Source organism: Carassius carassius, chromosome 20 (genome assembly GCF_963082965.1).
Source record: "Carassius carassius chromosome 20, fCarCar2.1, whole genome shotgun sequence".
NCBI lineage: Eukaryota > Metazoa > Chordata > Actinopteri > Cypriniformes > Cyprinidae > Carassius > Carassius carassius.
The window spans coordinates 800,001-821,317 of record NC_081774.1 but is presented as its reverse complement, the minus strand read 5'-3'; the positions used below and the strand labels follow the sequence as shown (position 1 = coordinate 821,317).

Sequence of the window (21,317 nt, the reverse complement as noted above, 5' to 3'; positions counted from 1 at the left end):
CTAAATCTTCAATTAAAATCTAAATTAAATAAACATATAAAAATAAAAGCTAATTTAAAATCTGCATGTGTATTTATATATATATATATAGGCCTAAGTAATGCTGGTGTGTTTGTGCTGGTGCAGAAGAGTCACGTGTATAAGAAGACGCTGCAGGCTCTGATCTACCCCATCTCTTGCACCACGCCGCACAACTTCGAGGTGTGGACAGCCACAACACCCACCTACTGCTACGAGTGCGAGGGTCTGCTGTGGGGCATCGCGCGTCAGGGCATGCGCTGCTCCGAGTGTGGCGTCAAGTGCCACGATAAGTGCCAGGACCTGCTCAACGCCGACTGCCTGCAGAGTGAGACTTCAATGCTTACTAGGGCTGTCAAAAAAAAAAAATAGAATTTCAAATATTTGTCAAATTAGAATAAAAATCCACATTTGAATGCAAAAACGTGGCATTCCAATTTTAGGTGTGCATTAAGTGTGTCATTGCATTTTAATGTTTTTGTTAGCTTATCCAATTGAAGCCGCTAGATGCGGCGCTGCTGTGTTGTTAATTACAAGTACTGCAGGAAAAGAGAACATCAATGCAGAGAAGATGCTGTTTAAGTCAAAACTGAAACCAAGCCGTTCACACAGAACACATATCTACTGTAGAGGGACATCTATCACCGTTGCACTCGCATCTCGTACAAAAGAGCTGCATGTTTAGAAAGCCATGTAAAATTAAAGCAAGTTTAACTTTTAATTGCAGGTTTTTTACCCCATCACACTAGTGTTTTTAAATAAAAAATGTATTCTGTGTGATTGGTTTTACCGCACTTTGTATTAAACTATGCATACATGCATGATGCTGTTTTGTTTATAGTTGTTTAAGCAACATACTTTTTTTCACAGATAGTAATGTTATCCTATGCTTTGAATAAATGTGCATTAGTAATATTTTGCTCGATGCCCCCTCTTATGGCCTCAGGTGAGAAGCCTTAAAAGCCTTTCTTTACACTAACTGAAATTATGCATTTTAAATTCGAATATAATTTTAATTTTGATCATATTTAAATTAAAAATTCTAATTTAATTTTTTCAGCCATGTTGACAACCCTAATGCTTACAGTGTGTGATCATAACATATGCTGCTGGGGAGTAACTAAAAGTGTCAATGCTACCTTTGATTTTAGCATATTTCCTCTTTAACTCTTTCCCGCCAAACACAGAATTTTCCATTATTCATGAGATAACGCTTCCCCACTAACTACGTCTTAACGTAAACGTCTTAATCCTAAAAATGATATCATTTTTATGCATGACTGATGTTGTGGATGTGATGGTCAGGAGCTGCTGAGAAGAGCTCGAAGCACGGTGCTGAAGACCGAACGCAGAACATCATCATGGTTCTGAAGGACCGCATGAAGATCCGCGAGCGCAACAAACCCGAGATCTTCGAGCTGATCCAGGAAGTGTTTGACGTTCCCAAAGCGAGCCACGGGACACAGATGAAACAAATCAAGCAGAGCGTTCTGGACGGGACGTCGAAGTGGTCAGCCAAAATCAGCATCACAGGTGAGCTCTGAATTACAGTTATCAGGGATTACCATATCTGTAACTAGTGGTCGACCGATATATCTTCCGATATTTGTCATTTTTTAAATATTGGCATCGACCGATAAGTTTTTCTGTTTGGCCGATGCGTTCAAGGTGGGACTTTTATTTTGTACTCTCTCTTGTTCGCTGTCGCCATTAATAGTTCTGTCTAATAATAATCCGATAAATCTGTTAAACAAAGGAATTAAAATGTAGTCTAAAAAGTATTAAAACGGTTGCTTTTATATTATTAGTAATAGAAAGGCAAACATTATTATACTTTCTTGTTTGCCGTCAGCAAATACACATGTATACAGTTTAAACAAATCTATGAATGGCTAATGAAAATTTAAATTAGAAAAACGTGCAAACTTAGAGGAATCCTGTTGTGAGATCTTGTGAAGTGTGAATGTTACCTGCATGATTGCGTGTTCAATTTATGCTGTGCATAAAAACAATATCGGTCGACCACTGTATGTGATCCATGCTGGCAAAATAAGTCGGAATGCGCACAGAATAATTTTGAGCTAAAGACAAAATAAGTGAAAATTGTCAATTTGAGGTTTTCACAAAAATGAGTTCATTAAGCCCTTGTCTAGCGATCCAAATTCTCCAAATAGTAATTAATCATCTACAATGATCTTAATTTGTACTTTTTTTCTGAGAGGAGTATCTTTTTTCCACTCTTGCTTTATAAACCTTCAGAAAACATGGATTAGATTTTTCTCAGAATTGAGTTTGTTGACTCTTATGGTTCAAATAGATGTCCAACAAATCATGCATTCTTTTGAATGTATTTTAATAGAGGATGTTAAAATTAATGTAACTGAAAATTTGCTCATTTTGACTAATTTTGCCAGCACAGGTCAAGTGTGTTTGCATCGTCTCTAAAGACATGATTTTCTGTGTGTAAGTGGTTTGTGCTCAGGGTCTGCAGGCGAAGGACAAGACGGGTTCGAGTGACCCGTATGTCACAGTACAGGTGGGAAAAACCAAGAAGAGAACCAAAACCATTTACGGCAATCTCAATCCCATCTGGGACGAGAGCTTTCACTTGTGAGTTCATGAATGTTCGACTTGAAGCAAAATGTCAAAACAAAATCAAACCCTTTAGTTTCTTTTTTAAATTACTTATTTATTATTATCCAACTCTTTCTTAAAAGATGTACGTTGATTTTATGAAGTACGTAAGGTTTTGTTTTACTTATATGTACATAACAAAAATAGCTTTATTACAATAATAAATATTATTGGCCGCTTTGTTGTGTTTTCGTTCCCCATGTGCTCTGTGTAACCTAGTTTCTGTCTCCCGTTGATTATGTAATTTAGTTCAGGTGTGTTTTGTCCATGATCCTCGTGTACTGATGTAATTACTGTACACACTGCACGATTTTAGCCCAATTTTTCACTCACTGACATGAGTTTTTTTTTTCCAAGCAGTGTTATTGTAGTACCACTGAAATACTATTGTAGATTTGATAAATATTTTAAACTAGATTTTATTTTTTGCATTTACTGTTTTCATTTTCATTTTAGCTAGATTTTTTGTAAACTACATTTATATATATATATATTTTATATTTAAATGTAGTTTATTTCTGTAAAAAAATATTTTATTTGAAGTAATGAAAATGTTTTTAAAGATTTTGTTTTAGTTACAAGTAATGAAAATGTTTATACAATGTAATTGCTTTTAATAATGATAATAACCCAGGTTGTGTCTCTGGTTTTGCAGTGAGTGTCATAACTCTTCCGACCGGATAAAGGTGCGCGTCTGGGACGAGGACGATGATATCAAGTCTCGTGTGAAGCAGCGGTTCAAGCGCGAGTCTGATGATTTCCTGGGACAGACCATCATTGAAGTGCGAACGCTGAGTGGAGAAATGGACGTCTGGTACAACCTCGGTGTGTCAGAGTCGTTGCATAGATGTTTTAGTTATATCTGTATAAATATGATCTTGGAAGAATGATGAAAATCTCTCTGAACAGACAAGCGCACGGATAAGTCGGCCGTGTCCGGAGCAATCCGCATGCACATCAGTGTGGAGATCAAAGGAGAGGAGACTGTGTCTCCGTACCACGTTCAGTACACCTGCCTACATGAGGTACATGCAAACTTTGAAAAATGCCAAATATCGGCCGATATATCGGTCGACCACTAGTTACATATATTGAAATCCCTGATAAACATATTGACATTATAGTTAGATACTGTATGTTTTTTGATGCATCAACCCAGCTAACAGGAAACACTCTCACAACTTTCACTAAGGTTTTTAAAAGTGTTAGAACAAAATGTTCTTAAAGTAATGTTTATGTAACATTCCTATGAGTATTATTATTTGATATACGTTCTCATAACAACATTCAGATCAACAATCTCCAAACGTCTTTGTGATGTTATTTGTATTTGATGAATGTTCTTAGAATTGTTTTTGTAACTTTTAAATAAGGTTCTCATTACAAAAAGAAGACAGGATTGTAACAGAATTTGAATGTTCCATAATAGATTTTTAACATTCTAAATAAATGGCCAAGTAGCATTGTTTTGTATCAAAATAAAGTTGGTAGAATGTTGGATGAAACGTTTTTGTAACCTTTAAATAACATCATAACCACGACAAGATAACTTTTTAACATTCTTAGAATACTGTTATACAATGTTATATTTTGGGTAAAATATTAAATTAGTAGAACATTGTAAGAAATGTCAAAATAATGTTCTAATAATCTGGAAATTTTAACATTCTTACAATTTTCTAAATAAACATTCAAATAATGTTATGTTTTGGCTGAAAATAAATTTAGCAGAAGGTTCTAAGAAACCTTTTGGTAACATTTTCACACCATCCAGTCAGTTCAAGATGGTTAAAATCAAATATTGTCTTATTTTTTTGTGAAAGCTGTTTCATGAATCATCTTTTTTTTTAATCTCTTCTGTGTTATTGATTTATATTTTAGCTGCATCACTTTCAGTAGGTCTGCTCACTCTGAAAGCTCATTGGTTTTTAAATGACACTCCACATTGTACATTAAAAAAACATACTTTCTAATTGTCTACGGTTCTGTCACTTTACACAGAATATTCCTCACTTTCATTGAGTGGTAAAAATTATGCTGGAAACCAGTGTTCTTTTAGTATTAATTATATACTAGTGTATTTGTATTAAAATGATTAATAAGCTTTTATTTTTAAATTCAATTTTTATTTTTATTTTAGTTTTATTTTTAGTCAATTGGTTATATGCATTTGTCATTTTTGTATTAAGGTCTAATTTATTTCTATTTCAGTTTTATTTTTTTAAGTTAGAAATTTTAATGCTTAAGCTTAAAATTATTTCATTTTTGTGTAAATTTGTAATTAATTTTATTTCATCTTTGTTTCAGTTAACAACAATGGTTTTATTGATATTAAACCTGCTGGAAACACCTGTTTAGGACGTGATGCAGAACTAAATCAGTGTAAAGATCTTTATCCTCAGGATTAATCAGTGAGTCCTCTTCCCATGATGCTTTGCAGCACATTTTCCACTACACCACAGAGAAGCAGAACAGCGGCGTGGTGAAGATCCCTGATGCCAAAGGCGATGACGCCTGGAAAGTTTACTTCGATGAGACAGCGCAGGAGATCGTGGATGAGTTTGCTATGAGATACGGAGTGGAATCGATCTATCAGGCCATGACGTAAGCTGAACGACTCCATGTTCACAATACTGATAATTACATTACTCACTTGAATGAAACAATCAAACAAACAAGTGAATGCATGAAAGAGAACCTTTTTGAATAAAATTAAAAAGTGAAAGTAGGTGTTAATTGTCAAAAGATGTTGACCTGTGGAACTCCTAATAGGAAACAGTGATGGGAAAAAAATATCAGATAGGAGGAAAAAAAATATTTTAATGCTTTTGTGTTTGAATGGAAAAGTTTCCTGTTTTCCCAGAAAAGCTTTACTTGTGCTTGCAATTCTTCTGCGTTCTCTCTGCAAAGTTTTGCTGATTGAAATAAAATGAGATGGGAGGAAAAAAAGGGTTTGGGGCTATTGTTTCAAAGTGCAGAATTCCAGGTTTGTGAATATTCAGATCGAATTCTCAATAACAGTATCTCACTGGTACTAAAATAGCATAGGTGAAGAGCCATAATCATCTGTTCTATCCTCTGGTTTCTGATGTTAATGAGTGTCAATGAGCTGTTCGTTGACCCATGCGTGTATTCAGAGCGCTGCTGGAAACACCTCATTAGCTTCCTGCCACCAAAGACGAGGACATCCATAATAATGAGGACATGATTCATGTTCTGATCAGTGGTCAGATCTCCCAGAGTCTCAGGAGACGCTTAGTGAAGTGTGTGTCGTGAGCGTTAAAGACAACAAGCAGACTCTGCTGGAACGGGAAAACTCAAGCCTTGTTTAATCAATAAACCTCATTAGCTGAACGCTATCACAACCTGTTTTTGAAATTATGATAAATTTGATATATTTGGCTGAGTTCAAAGATGGAATATAAGTAGTTGGTGCAGGAATTGCAAAGCATCAATGAGATACGATTGGTTGTGAAAAATGTGTTGAACATTTTCAAATTTAATTTGTCATTTTGTGACAGTGTTGAGAAATATAGAGTTTGACATTAAATTTAATTAGTAGCATCTCTGATTTCAGGCAGAATTACTGTAATGTTAGGCCGTTCCTTACTGTAGTTGAAAATGATAATCACTGTAAAAATTTTGAATGAAAGTTACTGATATTGTGGAAAACCTTTTGGTTGTAGTGTATTATTGTAAAGATTTTGCAAAAAAAAAAAAAAGACTTGTATTATAAAGATTTTGAATGAAAAATTTTTAAAATGTCAAGTATTGTGTAAAATATTTTGTTAAAGTATTACTTTTACTGTTGTAAAGATTTTGATTGAAAATACTTTGCGTGTTGAGATTTTAGTTGAAAATTACTTCTATTATTGTAAATACTTTAGATGAAATTTACTTAGATTGATTTTAGCTGAAAATTGCATTATGCAAATGATTTTGTTTCACAATGACTTATATTGTTGAATAGATTTTGGCTTTATCATGTATATCATGATAAAGATTTAGTTTGAAACTTTTATTATTGTAAAGATTTTGGTTAAAAATAACTTCCTTTATTATTATAATAAAGATTTTGTTTGAAGTAGCCTTGTTATCTGTGTTTGTGTTCAGGCATTTTGCGTGTCTGTCATCGAAGTACATGTGTCCTGGTGTTCCTGCGGTCATGAGCACACTGCTGGCAAACATCAACGCTTACTACGCCCATACGACACAATCCTCCAACAACGTCTCTGCCTCCGACCGCTTTGCTGCCTCCAACTTTGGGGTCAGTTCAGATTTCAACCATTTTAAAATGACCTGCAAAACATTAGTGTGAAGTGTGTAGATCTTAAACTTATGTTTGGGGTCAGTAAGATTTTTTTAAAATAATTTAATACTTTTATTCATCAAGGCTGCAATTTCTAATTGATCAAAAGTGACAGTATAAGATGTTTATAATGTGACAAAAATCCTAATTTTGTCCTCATTTGTAAGTTGCTTTGGAAAAAAATGTCTACTAAATGTAAATATAAAAGATTTTAATGAGGACTTTAATTCAATAAGAGCTTGCTCAAATACTGAGGTACTAAACCATTCAGGGTTTTATAAGTAATAAGCAATATTTTTAAATCTACACAATGTTTGATAGGGAGCCAGTGCAGTGTTAACAGGACCGGGCTAATATGGTCATACTTCCTGGTTCTAGTAAGAACTCTAGCTGCTGCATTTTGGACTAGATATATTTCAGAGACGGTAAAATGCACTTTTACAATTGCTAGAAATGTGATAGAAATGTTTCCTGATGATATCTTCCAAGGGTAACATGAAAAACGTAAAAAATGTAACGGCCCTAGTACTGAGCCTTGAGGTACTCCATACTGCACTTGTGTTCGATATGATACCACTGCTACAAATGGATGGCAGTCAGATAGGTACGATTTGAACCGTGCTAATGAACTTCCACTAATACCAATAAAGTTTTCTATTCTATTCAAAAGAATGTTGTGTTCGATTGTGTCGAACTGTATTTGCTGTATTTTTGATCAAATACATGCAGCCTTGATGAGCAGAAGACTAAAAAAAATTAAAAGATCTTACCTCAAACTTTTGCTTAGGGTAAAGCAAAGATACATCAAAATGTATTAAAAAAATATTTAATTCTAAGTGTAACAAAATAAACAAAAAAATACAGCAGCCTGCCATATCATGTATATAAATAAACTACTGTATTTTTGTATTTTAAAAATACTAAAACAAGGGACATGAAATTTCTTCGAAACCTTCCATCAATTGGCCTGTTTGATCTGTCGCTTCACCGTTACACTGATTGATTTAGTAAACAACATTTGATAGTAACAGTTTTTCTCTGCCCGAGACATGCAATAAATCTGATATATGCAAAAAATATTCATAACTTGTTAATAATTTGACTGTTAATCATAAATATGATAATATCTGTATGTGTCAGGCAGTCATTCATGCAATAGTATGCAAAATCATGATCCTACTAAACTACTAAGCTACTTCAGTTAGAGTACAATATTCAGCAACCAAATATTTATTTATCAATCATATTAAATGATCACTATGTTTTTTTTAAATGTAGCCAGAAATGTAATCAGAACAGACTTTATGAAGGAATATTAACCCAACTCCAACTGAATCTGTTGCGAGCCACTGAAGCATAGACATCACATTAATATTATAGTAACAAGTCTGTGCAAACTAATGAGAAGACCAATCAGAGGCTGCGGTTTTATGATGTCATCATGTAGACTTCTTACAAAGCATTTTGCAATACAAAACATTAAAGTATTTTGATACAAAATAAGAATCCATTTTTATCAACAATATCATATAAAAATTACAAAGTTATGTATTTTATATTTGAAAAACATGCATCATAAATACTGCCCATCCTTGCTTTTGCTCCACAGTGTATATTGTACTTTTTTTTCATGCAGAAAGAGCGCTTTGTGAAGCTTTTGGATCAGCTGCACAATTCCCTGAGGATAGACCTTTCTATGTACAGAGTATGTTCACATATTCAATAATATATCATTGAACACTTGTACAGCTGACCTCTATATCTACTGATGAATTGTGTGGTAGAATGTGTATCTGTGTTTGTCACAGTTGTGTGTGTTTGTTTCAGAATAATTTTCCAGCAAGTAGTCCTGAAAGACTGCAGGACCTGAAGTCCACTGTAGATCTTCTGACCAGCATCACTTTCTTCAGGATGAAGGTTTGTTCTGGTCATGGATCCTCAATGATTTAATGACATGTTTTTTTGCATTTATATAATTTTCAGCAACATGTATAGGCCTGTAATAATTAAATCTTAAAATTATAAGAATTTATTATTTAGTTTAGTTTGAGATTTAGTTTGCAACAGAACTGAAACATACAATTAGAAAAGAGAGAAACAATAATAAATAAAAATGTAAATAACAAATTATAATGATAATAAATAATATAGTAAATATAATTTGAAAAATGCTATAAAACAACTCATAAAATGCAAAATGATTATAACCTAGCATTAGAAAAAAAGAAAATTATAAAATAAAAATGAATAAGTGAATACATAAAGTTAATGCTTTTTTTTCTGGTGATAGATTTAAAATAATTTAACGACATGCTTTGTGAGTATTTGTGGTTTTTTTCCTCCTCTGAACATTTTATACATATTCTGATGGTGCTCAGTGTTTTATAAATCTTAAGCAACATTTAAAGGCCTTTAAAGCCTCTATGTGTAAATGTGCATCTCCTCTCTGAGAGGAAACACTGTTGTGTGTGTTTTCAGGTCCAGGAGCTGCAGAGTCCACCGAGAGCGAGTCAAGTCGTTAAAGACTGTGTGAAAGCGTGTCTCAACTCGACGTACGAGTACATCTTTAATAACTGCCATGAGCTCTACAGCCGGGAATACCAGAATGACCCAGTGAGTATGTGTGTGTGTGTGTGTGTGTGTGTGTATTAAAAGGCAATGAAAATTGCATGATAAATGCTGTTTAATTGCAGTTTATGGGAGAAAATTCAGATGTGTGTCAGTATACTGGATCCTCGGTTAGGTCTTAAAGAAAAAGTGTTGATCTGAATCAAACTACTAAAGACAAAGAGGAATAAACTCACTGCTCTTGACTGAATAACTCTTGTAACCTTAAGAAGGATTAATCTATATTAAATTTATACAATAAACACTTAGATTTGATTACTTTTTTCTGTACCTGAATATTTCTTAGACATACCTGAGATTTGCATTGCTTTTTTAAATTTGTATTATCGCTCCATTGTATTTATTTGTTCTGTTGCTTACTAATTTGTTTATTTATTTTGTTTACTTGTCTTTAATAGTGGTTGAACTTCATATTAGCCTACAGTAGTTTTTGGAGTGGTATTGAAATTATAATTGGTAATAGTGAAATTTCACTAAAACTTTGATGTCTTAATAACCTTATTTATTAGAATACAAGGTTACATGGGTATTAAAAACACTTTATATTACACAAATCGAGTTTATTTGTTTATACTGATTTAATATAGTGTGGAAAAATAAAATCCTTTTAAATACTGTTTGTCTGAAAATAAGTCTTTCTCCTTAAATTACCATCCAAATAGTGACATTTATATGTGCAATCCCAGATTTTGAGTTTCTATGGTTTTTGTTAACATTTTAACTTAGGTTTTATTTTTATAGATTTTATTTTAATTTTGGTTAAAAGTTTTAGTTCTTTTTCTTGTGTTTTTGTCATTCGTACAAAGTTTTTTTTAATATGTTGTTTCAGTTAACATTTAGAATTAAGTAATAAATGCTTTTTATTTTAAATTAAGTTAATGATAATAATCCTGCTCCACTTTTTTATCTTCTGTTTGAACCTTTTTAAATGCTTTGAACTTTTAAATTTTGAAATGTTCTGTTGGAAGCTTTTACAGTTTTTTTTCAATCGCTAACAAGCGCTTACCCATACTTCAGATCATTTTTCTAAACTCTTAACACAGACTTACACCTACAAAACACAATTGGCCAAATTGATCATTTTCTTCTCAAAAACACATTTTGTTAAATATATACTAACTCTCCATTTCAAAACACAACACATAATCTCTGCGCACACACTAACTTTACCAAAACACTGGAAATCTGACTCAAAATGAAATTATTCTTTCAAAGAATAACACTTGTTTTCACTTCACAAAATATATGCAGTCAATCACAGTACACCAGGTTTCAAAATACTGGTTATTGTTATTAGAAAAACGGCATAGACTTTTATGTTTCAGGTAACATGCAATCCACCTTTTACACTAAATTTCTTGGTTGGGACCTGCATGTCCACATGTACTGTAATGTTCACATTCAAACGCATTCTAGTAAAAAGCAAATCAGTTTTTTTTTTCTTTATTGTTTACTGAAGGAGGTACAGTAGAAACACAGTATAATAGAACAGAAAAATTTTACAGTATTGCAATGCTTACAGTGAACAAAATGCTTACAAAAACAAAATTTTCTTCTGAAAAGAAAAGAAAAAACAGCCAAAAGCCCAGATAAAAAAGGGGGGAACTAAAAATAGCACAAAATTAATTTATCTAATCCCTGCGATCTTCAGGGTTAGGCCACATGTTTTCGTCAACATCACATCTAATATTATCCAAGGCGATGCACCTGGGATAAAACCGCTTTGTATGTCGGATCCACCCTTGGCAATCTTGAACTGTGATGTCCCTGCAGCCAGCATCCATGGCTTCAAGGAGGGACATCTGGTCATGTGGCTGATGGTCATAAACCTTCCACCTCCATGCAGAAAAGAACTCCTCTATGGGGTTGAGGAAAGGTGAATAGGGTGGAAGGAAGAGACTTACCAGTCTTGGGTGGACTTCAAACCATACTGTTATTGCTTGCGAATGATGGAAAGCAACATTGTCCCAGGTAACTACAAAGGTCCTCATGTTTCCCCCCTCTGATCCTGCTCTGGTACCAGGCGCTGGTGGAGATCATTGAGAAAGGCAAGGAGGCGCTCGGTATTATAGGGTCCAACCTGACATCTCTGAAGGAGTAATCCTGCATTTGCCATTGCTGCACACATGGTAATGTTTGCCCCTCTCTGTCCTGGCACATCAACTGTGGCCCTTTTTCCAATTATATTTCGTCCACGTCGACGCCTTTTGGACAGATTGAATCCTGCCTCATCTATGTAAATGAATTCATGAGGGGCCTGGTTGGCCTCCAATTCCATAATTCTCTGAAACAAGGTTTATGTATATCAAGTCATTACTGTATACCATACTGTACTGCAACCTATTACTGTGTAGGTTACCTACTTGCAATGTGCAAAGCTAATACAGTAATACTGGACATTGAATTGAATATACACTATACCTGGACATATTGTCGTCGTAGCTCCTTGACTCTCTCACTGTTCCTCTCAAAGGGAACAGTGTAGAGCTGCTTCATCCGCACTCTGTGTTTGGACAAAGTCGGTGTAATGGTTGTGAGGCTGATGCTTTCTATATTGCCAAATATCTCATGGTCCTCCACAATTCTAGTTTTAATTTCATGCAGTTTTATTGCATTATTTGCAACAACCATTTCCACAATGGCAAGCTCTTGATCATTATTGAGGAGCTTTCCTCTTCCCCCAGAGGGTGGAAGACGTTGCAGTCTTTAGAGGAAAAAAAAATTCAACATATGCATTACTGTATGACCTTATTGACATGTCAAGTGAGAATAGAAACAGTCCATGTAAAATGCACTACTTACCTGTTGGTTTGTTGAAAGATGCGAATAATGGAGGCAACGGTTGACCGCCTCAAATTGGGTTGCACTCTTTCACCAGCCTCTCTTAGTGAGAGACCGTGGTTGATTACGTGGTCAATGATAGTGGCACGAATTTCATCACTAACTACTGTTCTTGCAGCCCTTGGAATGCCACCACCACGCATCCTTACACCTCTACCTTGCCCTCTCCTTGGGCCTGCTCCTCTTCCTGCACCTGCTCCTCTTACTGCACCAGCACCTCCTTCTGCATCTCTCACTGGACCTGCACCTCTCATTGCTCCTCTCACTGCACCTCCTTCTGCATCTCTCACTGGACCTGCAACTCTCGTTGCTCCTCTCACTGCTCCTCTCACTGCACCCCTCACCGCACCTCCTTCTGCATCTCTCACTGCACCTGCACCTCTCATTGCTCCTCTCACTGCACCTCCTTCTGCATCTCTCACTGGACCTGCACCTCTCGTTGCTCCTCTCACTGCTCCTCTCACTGCACCCCTCATCGCACCTCCTTCTGCATCTCTCACTGCACCTGCACCTCTCACTGCACCTCCTTCTGCATCTCTCACTGCACCTGCACCTCTCATTGCTCCTCACACTGCTCCTCTCACTGCACCTCCTTCTGCATCTCTCACTGCACCTGCACCTCTCACTGCTCCTCTCACTGCACCTCCTTCTGCATCTCTCACTGGACCTGCACCTCTCATTGCTCCTCTCACTGCTCCTCTCACTGCACCTCCTTCTGCATCTCTCACTGGACCTGCACCTCTCATTGCTCCTCTCACTGCTCCTCTCACTGCACCTCCTTCTGCATCTCTCACTGCACCTGCACCTCTCATTGCTCCTCACACTGCTCCTCTCACTGCACCTCCTTCTGCATCTCTCACTGCACCTGCACCTCTCATTGCTCCTCTCACTGCACCTCCTTCTGCATCTCTCACTGCACCTGCACCTCTCATTGCTCCTCACACTGCTCCTCTCACTGCACCTCCTTCTGCATATCTCACTGCACCTGCACCTCTCACTGCTCCTCTCACTGCACCTCCTTCTGCATCTCTCACTGCACCTGCACCTCTCATTGCTCCTCTCACTGCACCTCTCACTGCACCTCCTTCTGCATCTCTCACTGCACCTGCTCCTCTCACTGCTCCTCTCACTGCACCTCCTTCTGCATCTCTCACTGCACCTGCACCTCTCATTGCTCCTCTCACTGCACCTCTCACTGCACCTCCTTCTGCATCTCTCACTGCACCTGCACCTCTCACTGCACCTCTCACTGCACCTCTCACTGCACCTCCTTCTGCATCTCTCACTGCACCTGCACCTCTCATTGCTCCTCTCACTGCACCTCTCACTGCACCTCCTTCTGCATCTCTCACTGCACCTGCTCCTCTCACTGCTCCTCTCACTGCACCTCCTTCTGCATCTCTCACTGCACCTGCACCTCTCATTGCTCCTCTCACTGCACCTCTCACTGCACCTCCTTCTGCATCTCTCACTGCACCTGCACCTCTCACTGCACCTCTCACTGCACCTCTCACTGCACCTCCTTCTGCATCTCTCACTGCACCTGCTCCTCTCACTGCACCTCTCACTGCACCTCCTTCTGCATCTCTCACGGGGCCTGCTCTTCTCCCTGGGCCCCTTGCTCTTGCTCTTCCTCTTCCTCTTCCTCTTCCTTGTCCAGACATTACAGTGTTTGTCTTTTTCTGTTTCTGTTTCTAAAAACATCACTCCTCAAAGTCCTCCTTTTATAGTAATAGAAAAAAATAACCCCTGCCACTGAGTCTAAGCCAGACTGGAACCAGCTGTGGTTGTCCCAATTTACCCAACATAAATCAGCTGTATGTCAATTATTCAATTGTTTGTTTATTATCAGCTGAGATATATTGTTTTTGAACTGATATCATTGCAGAAGCAGAGATTTTTTTATACTGTATCTAAGGTTTGGAATATTGTTTTTGCTATTGTGGGATGTTGTGTGTTAACATTCGTAAATACTACAAAAACAATCCATAATTTTTTGGGAGGTATAGCTTGTCTGTTAAGAAAATGTAAGCATTTTGGAAATGTTCACTGACTGCATATTGTGTGAAAACAACATGAAATGTGTGAATGGTATGGCCACAAAAGACTGATGCTGTGCTAACTGTGTTTAGAGTTTTGGAAATGTGACAACTGTTTGGACAAACGCTTGTTAGCGACTGAAAAAAACTGTAAATGCTTTGAACTTTTAAACTTTGAAATGTTCTGTTGCAAGCTTTGGTTTAACCGAGAGCATCACATTTGACTGAATGAGTTTGTGTTTGTCTCTTCATGCTAATTTGATGCTGTTTGGTAATTCACATTCAGGGCGCAGTGAGCGCTGAAGTTCTTCTCATAGAAAATGAAATATTGATTATGGTGGAAGTTTTGTGGCAGTTATGAATGTAGAAGAGCGCAGTGTGACCTGTGTTTATCCCTCTCGCTCTCTCTGCACTTCCACTGCAGAACTTTATTAATAAGATGGAAGACACGTCTGGAGTTTTTGACACCTCATAACCGCAGCACTGACTGATGCTCCTGGTGTGTGTGTGTGTGTGTGTGTGTGTGTGTGGATCTGAGATGATAATGAACCGTACACACAGGAAGCATTCTAGCATGCTCTCTGCATTCTTTTTTTAATTGCCAATTTGTGTAAATGGGCGTCTTTCTTCAGTAACCATAAAAAATGATGGAGAGAAATATGTAAACATACTGAAGTCGAGATATGTTTACTACAAAAAATGGCACAAATAATTGTTTTCTGAAAAATCTAATCGAGCGTTTTTGCAAATATCTGCCAATGGGGTCAGACAAAAAAATCCACTTATTTTCTCTTTAACTTGTTTTAATATTTTTTTTTTCCAATGATTTTTCTTTTCATGTTTTGTATTAATTTAGCTGTTTCTGTTTGTCTGAATCTCTGTTTTGAGATGTTTAATTGCATATTGTATTATATTTTGTTTATTTAGTTTTATTAGATTATATTTTTTATTATTTAGATACTTTTTTTTATCTCTGTTCACTTCTTTTCTAATGTTATGTTTTTAGTTCTGTTGTGATTTGAATCTCTATCTTGAGCTGTTTTATTTGCATTTTTCTAATTATAATGAAAAAAATAAATAAGTAATCTATTATAAGACAATATAAATAAATTTCTTTTCTACATTTTTTTTTGTGTGCAATTTTTCAAAATAACAAGACATAACATCTTATGTCATTTAGCATCTCAAGTCAATGTGTCTAGCTTACAGGATTGTTTGTACTGGAAAACAAGTAAAAATACTGAGGAAGAACACCTGTTTTAGCAGTGCAGGTGTCTTATGTTGAAGTATGTTTTCTGTTGGTATATTTTACATGATATCTCTCTCTCATCTGTGTTCATATCCAGTCGAAGACGGTTCCTCCTGAAGAACAGGGACCGAGTATCAAGAACCTGGACTTCTGGTCCAAACTCATCACCCTCATCGTTTCTATAATAGAGGAGGACAAGAACTCTTACACGCCCTGCTTGAACCAGTGAGTGTGTGTTCAGACCCGTGTTAAAGGGGTTTAACATTCATATCCCAGAATGATCCTTTCCCAACCTGAAACCCAATGGTTAGAGTAATATGCAATAACAAAAGCAAGTTATATAACCTGAGAGAAATGTGTTCCTCGTGCAGGTTTCCTCAGGAGCTGAACGTGGGAAAGATCAGTGCGGAGGTGATGTGGAACATGTTTGCTCAGGATATGAAGTACGCCATGGAAGGTAAAAACAGAGTAGTGAGTTACTTGTTAAAATGTTCTTTTCTCTTATTGTATATTTCTCTTTTTATGTACACTTAATGTGTGTACATATATGATTGTATGCATTTATTATATGATGTACTTTTTTATGTTATTATTCAAGTTGTTTTAGTTCTTTTGTAATCCAGGTTCATCTTAAAATGTTTAAATGTATTTTTTATTATACATTTATCTACTTTCACTTCTTAATGTTATGGTTTTAGTTCTGTTTGTGTGAGTCTCTCTCGAAATGTTCAAGTGAATTTTTCTATTGTTTATTTATTTTAAAATTAAGTATATTTTTAATTATTTACTTTTCTTCACTTCCTAATCTATTATTTCTTCTGTCTAGATGTTTGAGTATTTTTTTCTTCACTTTTATGTTTATTTGATATATGATTTACTTGCTTGCTTTACTGTTTTCTTTTTTTTTTTTGAACTTTTTATTTATATATTTCACAAAACAAAACACAAGAAACATCCTCCGAGACAAGTAATAAAATAATTATAAATAATAATAAAATTAAAAATAATAAAAAAAAAACTTTTTACTGTTTTCTAATGTTATGTTTTAGTTCCTTTGCAGTTTGTGTGAATCAGATGTTTCATTTTATTTCTCTATTATTTAATTCGATCCTGTTATGTTTTATTTCATGTAGTTAATTTAGAGTCTGTATGACTCTCTATCATCTTATCATAACAAGTGTCTTGTAATCACATCTGTTCTGAATATCCTGTTGTCTGTGATGTACTTCCTGTCTCTCAGAACATGAGAAACACAGACTGTGCAAGAGCGCCGATTACATGAACCTGCACTTCAAGGTGAAGTGGCTCTACAACGAATACTGCAAGGAGCTGCCGTATTTCCAGAAGCGTGTGCCAGAGTATCCAGCGTAAGAGCTGCTTCTAGTCAAACGTCACTATCACTGGTGATATATTTAGAGCTGGTGACTTGATCAGAGGCCTCACACTAAATATTAAATGCAGTGGTCCTCGGGGAATAAAAAATCTGCACGCTGCAAATAGTTTTGTCTTTGTCTTGACAGATGGTTTGAGCCTTTTGTGATCCTGTGGCTGGATGAGAATGAGGAAGTTTCCAGAGATTTCTTGCACGGTGCTCTGGTCAGGGATGCAAAGGACGGGGTAATTATCAGGAGTGTACTGTTGGATTTTTAATAGTGAGATGTTTGGGTGATAACACACACAGAGAAGAGTTTAACACCAGCATTAGTCTTTAGAGTCCAATCACAATAACACACACACACACACACACACACACACATTGGTCTGATGCATACTGCATAAAAAACATCTGCTATAATTCTGTCTTGTGCTCACCAAGGCTGCATTTATTTGATTAAAAATACAGTAAAATTGTGAATTTATTTTGAAATACTTTAAATACAGCTAAAACTGTAATGTATTTCTGTGATGCTCCGCTGTATTTTCAGCATCATTCCTCCAGTCTTCAGTGTCACGTGATCTTCAGAAATCAGAATAATGATTCAAGAAACATTTCTGATTATTATCAGTGTTGAAAACAGACGTGCTGCACAGTATTTTTATGGAAACTGTGATGCATTTTATTTTTCAGGATTCACAGATGAATAGAAATTTCAGAAGAACAGCGTTTATTTGAAATATAGATTTTTGTAACATTATACATGTCTTTACTGTTTGTTTTTGTTTTTTAGCTATGTAATGCATCCTTCCTTACTGGCACCAAGCTTTTGAGCAACCAAAAATGTAATATGTAATATTATAAAAAAATATATATTTAAAATATATAATGTATTCAATGGTAATTTGATTTTTGCAATATGCCTTGTTTAGACAGATGTTTGTTATTTTGAAACCAATGATTCCCAAATGTTTTTCATCAGCCGAACCCTTTTGATCAAAAATATTTACTTGAATTCCTCTTGAAAAAAGTTAGTATTTCAGGAATTTAGCGTCACATTTGCATGCATGTAAACAAATAAAATATTTCATCTGTTTTAGTAAGTGTTTCATTTAGTTTTTTTATGTATTGTTTATTTATTGTGCATTCTTAACAGCTTTTTCAGCTTCAAACGATGCTCTTTTATCCTACAGTTCCAGCAGACGTCGGAGCACGCGCTCTTCTCCTGTTCGGTGGTGGACGTCTTCTCTCAGCTCAACCAGAGCTTCGAGATCATCAGGAAGTTGGAGTGTCCTGATCCTCAGATCGTTGGGAATTACATGAAGAGGTTTGCTAAGGTGAAGTCAAGCATCACTCTTAATAATATTGCATGCACTAAGCATTAAAGATCAGTATGTGCATCGTCCTTCATCATTTGTGAGATTATATAATACCTCTTCCTTTCTTTCAGACCATTGGAAATGTTCTTCTTTCTTACGCCGACATCATTGCCAAGGATTTTCCCACTCACTGCAAGAAGGAGAAAGTGGTGCGTCACATTAATGCATTTAGTTATAATATTGCATTAGAACATACTCATAATAAAGTCTGTGTGTGAGTCATTAGATGGAGTTACAGTAATTAGCTGACTGGCTTGAAATGCTCCCAGAGGAAGAAAACACACACACAATGGTCTAGCGAGACTCATTCTGCTCACAACACTTAATGAAGCTGTCACATTTAGCACTATTCCTCACTTTCTATTGCTGCGGGGATTTCTGCTAATAGTGTGTGTGTGTGTGTTTATGTCGTTTAACCTTCTCTGTTCTGTTATTTTCAGCCTTGCATCATTATTAATAATATCCAGCAGCTGCGAGTCCAGCTGGAGAAGATGTTTGAGGCCATGGGAGGGAAAGACGTGAGTTCATGCATGTTAAAACATTTAAGGAAATAGTTGACCTAAAAGTAGCATAACATTGGTCTGATATGATAGTTTTGTTTGAAGAATGGACACAAATATCAGGTATTGCAGCTTTCAAATGGTATTTTTTTGTAAGAAGTCTCTTCTGCTCACCAAGGCTGCATTTATTTAATTAAAAATACAGAGAGAAATGTGAAATATTATTATAATTTAAAACATCTGTTTTCTGTGTGGTTCTCTGTTAAAGTGTAATTTATTTCTGTGATGCTCCGCTGTATTTTCAGCATCATTCCTCCAGTCTTCAGTGTCACATGATCTTCAGAAATCAGAATAATGATTCAAGAAACATTTCCGATCATTATCAATGTTTAAAACACTTTATTTTATTTTATTTTTTAATTAGAAAGTTCAAAAGAACAGCATTTATCTGAAATAGAAATCTTTTGTAAAATTCTGCCACTTTTGATCGATGTAATGCTTCCTTTCTGGATAAAAGAAAAAATTATAAAAAATAAAGTCCCAACTTACTTAGCCCAGACTTTCAAACAACTAAAAACATAATATCTAATATAATAATAATAATAAAAAGAACATGCTTTAATTTTTTAAATGCAGTATATCTATTGTTGTTAAGACAGATGTTTGTCATTTTCAAACCAAACCTTTGCTACATTACAGTTGTCTTTACTGTCACTTCAAAAAGTAATAAAGTAAATAAACACAACTGACCCCAAACTTTTAAAAGTGTACGTGGTTTTGTGCAAATGAGATAAACATCTTGCTATTTACATAACAGCCCACTCCATTCATACTCTTCTGTATTTGCATTATGTAGAAATGATTATGTTAAGGTTTTGTATGTTGCACACATGAACCAAATATGAAAATAATGCAGATTCCAACATTCAAATCTAATAACGATTTCCATCGCCTCTGTTTTCATCCATAAATCTCTCTCATTTAACAACTTTTCCATTATCAATCCGTCCATTCATCATCCCATCCATTCCCTCCTTCTCTTCTGAGTCATCCAGCAGTAAAACATCCCACGCTCCATCTTTAGCACCATCTCTGACTCATTTCTGTTTTACTTCCTGTTCAACTCTCCTCACATCAGTCCCGTAATCATTCGGCTCGTATCAAACATGTTTGCCAGACAGCTCATTATTCTTGCTTTCTCACAACATTTGCATCATTTATGACTGATATCATGAATGCTGCCTGACAAACAATCGCATGCATGAATATTTATGATGTGATGCATAATTCAAATGCATTATAAATGTTGGTCAGCTTTAATAGTCTAATTCACCGCAGGCACATTTATGGATTCCCATTATTCACTGAATATTCAATAAATCAACAGCTTTCTCAGTGCATACTAAAGAGGTTTGCTGGATTTCACAGTGGGGGCGGGGCCTTAGTGTTAAACAGATGCCATTGGCTGGAACGAGAGGCGTGATGTCATCAGTCAAGTCACATATATTTGCATACTAAACAGATGGTTTCAAAGCAGTTTCACATTAATAAACAGAAACATAATAATGTTAATGATGTAAACTTCATCAGTTATGAAACAAATTCAGATTCAGCTAAAAACCGACTCTACTGAAGACTATAGTTATTATTCAGCTCAGTTCAATTCAATGTTGATTTAATTCAGTTCAAATAATTATTAATAATAATTAATAATACAAATTTAACTCTACTATAAAAGTATAAAATATAAATTCAGTTCAGGGCTTGTTCTCATCTGATAGTCAGTCAAAATTAAAAACATAAAAAGTTTTTTTTTTACTGTAAAACTTCAATTTATTTATTTTTATTGTTTATTTTGTAGTCAAATAACTTAAACTAAACTAAAAATATGCAAAAAATTATTAAAAAACTTGATTAAAACTTACATTAAAAACAGATAAATATAAAAATAAAAGACAAATCAAACTATTAACAAAAACTATAATAGTATAAAAGTGTGATAATAAATAAACTGAAATAAAAAACAAATAATAAATAGACATTTGAAAAAATATATATGACAAAAAACAAAAAATATGCACAAAAACTAAAAATTACTAAATGTAATCAAAAATTGTAAATAAAACAGAAAATATTAAAATAAAAACTAATTCAAACTATTAATAAAAAGTGTAAAAGTATCTCATTGATATGAAAATAGCACTGGTTTCAGTGCAGTTAAATAGATAATATTACTGAATATTAATCATCTTCTAAACCTCAGCTGAGCAAGTCAAATTTTTCAAAATGATATCGGACTCTTAATTATGTTTTTTTTTTTTTTTTGCAGTTAAACATGGAGGCCA

The 21,317-nt window shown here is 35.2% G+C and overlaps 1 protein-coding gene across 1 annotated transcript in view; it reads left to right on the top strand.

Annotated features, from left to right (window-relative positions):
* The window catches only part of LOC132095962 (protein unc-13 homolog A-like), a 92,357-nt gene that overhangs the window by 52,412 nt on the left and 18,628 nt on the right, over nucleotides 1–21,317 (top strand). The window contains exons 16-33 of the mRNA XM_059501058.1: nucleotides 127–346; nucleotides 1,324–1,551; nucleotides 2,487–2,628; nucleotides 3,308–3,477; nucleotides 3,562–3,677; nucleotides 5,093–5,256; nucleotides 6,766–6,919; nucleotides 8,598–8,666; nucleotides 8,789–8,878; nucleotides 9,440–9,574; nucleotides 15,816–15,943; nucleotides 16,090–16,175; nucleotides 16,959–17,085; nucleotides 17,239–17,335; nucleotides 18,287–18,430; nucleotides 18,544–18,621; nucleotides 18,913–18,990; nucleotides 21,302–21,317. The exon at nucleotides 21,302–21,317 is cut by the window's right edge and continues 73 nt beyond it. Coding sequence (XP_059357041.1) covers nucleotides 127–346; nucleotides 1,324–1,551; nucleotides 2,487–2,628; nucleotides 3,308–3,477; nucleotides 3,562–3,677; nucleotides 5,093–5,256; nucleotides 6,766–6,919; nucleotides 8,598–8,666; nucleotides 8,789–8,878; nucleotides 9,440–9,574; nucleotides 15,816–15,943; nucleotides 16,090–16,175; nucleotides 16,959–17,085; nucleotides 17,239–17,335; nucleotides 18,287–18,430; nucleotides 18,544–18,621; nucleotides 18,913–18,990; nucleotides 21,302–21,317 — 2,242 coding nt within the window. The remainder of the gene's footprint in view (nucleotides 1–126; nucleotides 347–1,323; nucleotides 1,552–2,486; nucleotides 2,629–3,307; nucleotides 3,478–3,561; nucleotides 3,678–5,092; nucleotides 5,257–6,765; nucleotides 6,920–8,597; nucleotides 8,667–8,788; nucleotides 8,879–9,439; nucleotides 9,575–15,815; nucleotides 15,944–16,089; nucleotides 16,176–16,958; nucleotides 17,086–17,238; nucleotides 17,336–18,286; nucleotides 18,431–18,543; nucleotides 18,622–18,912; nucleotides 18,991–21,301) is intronic.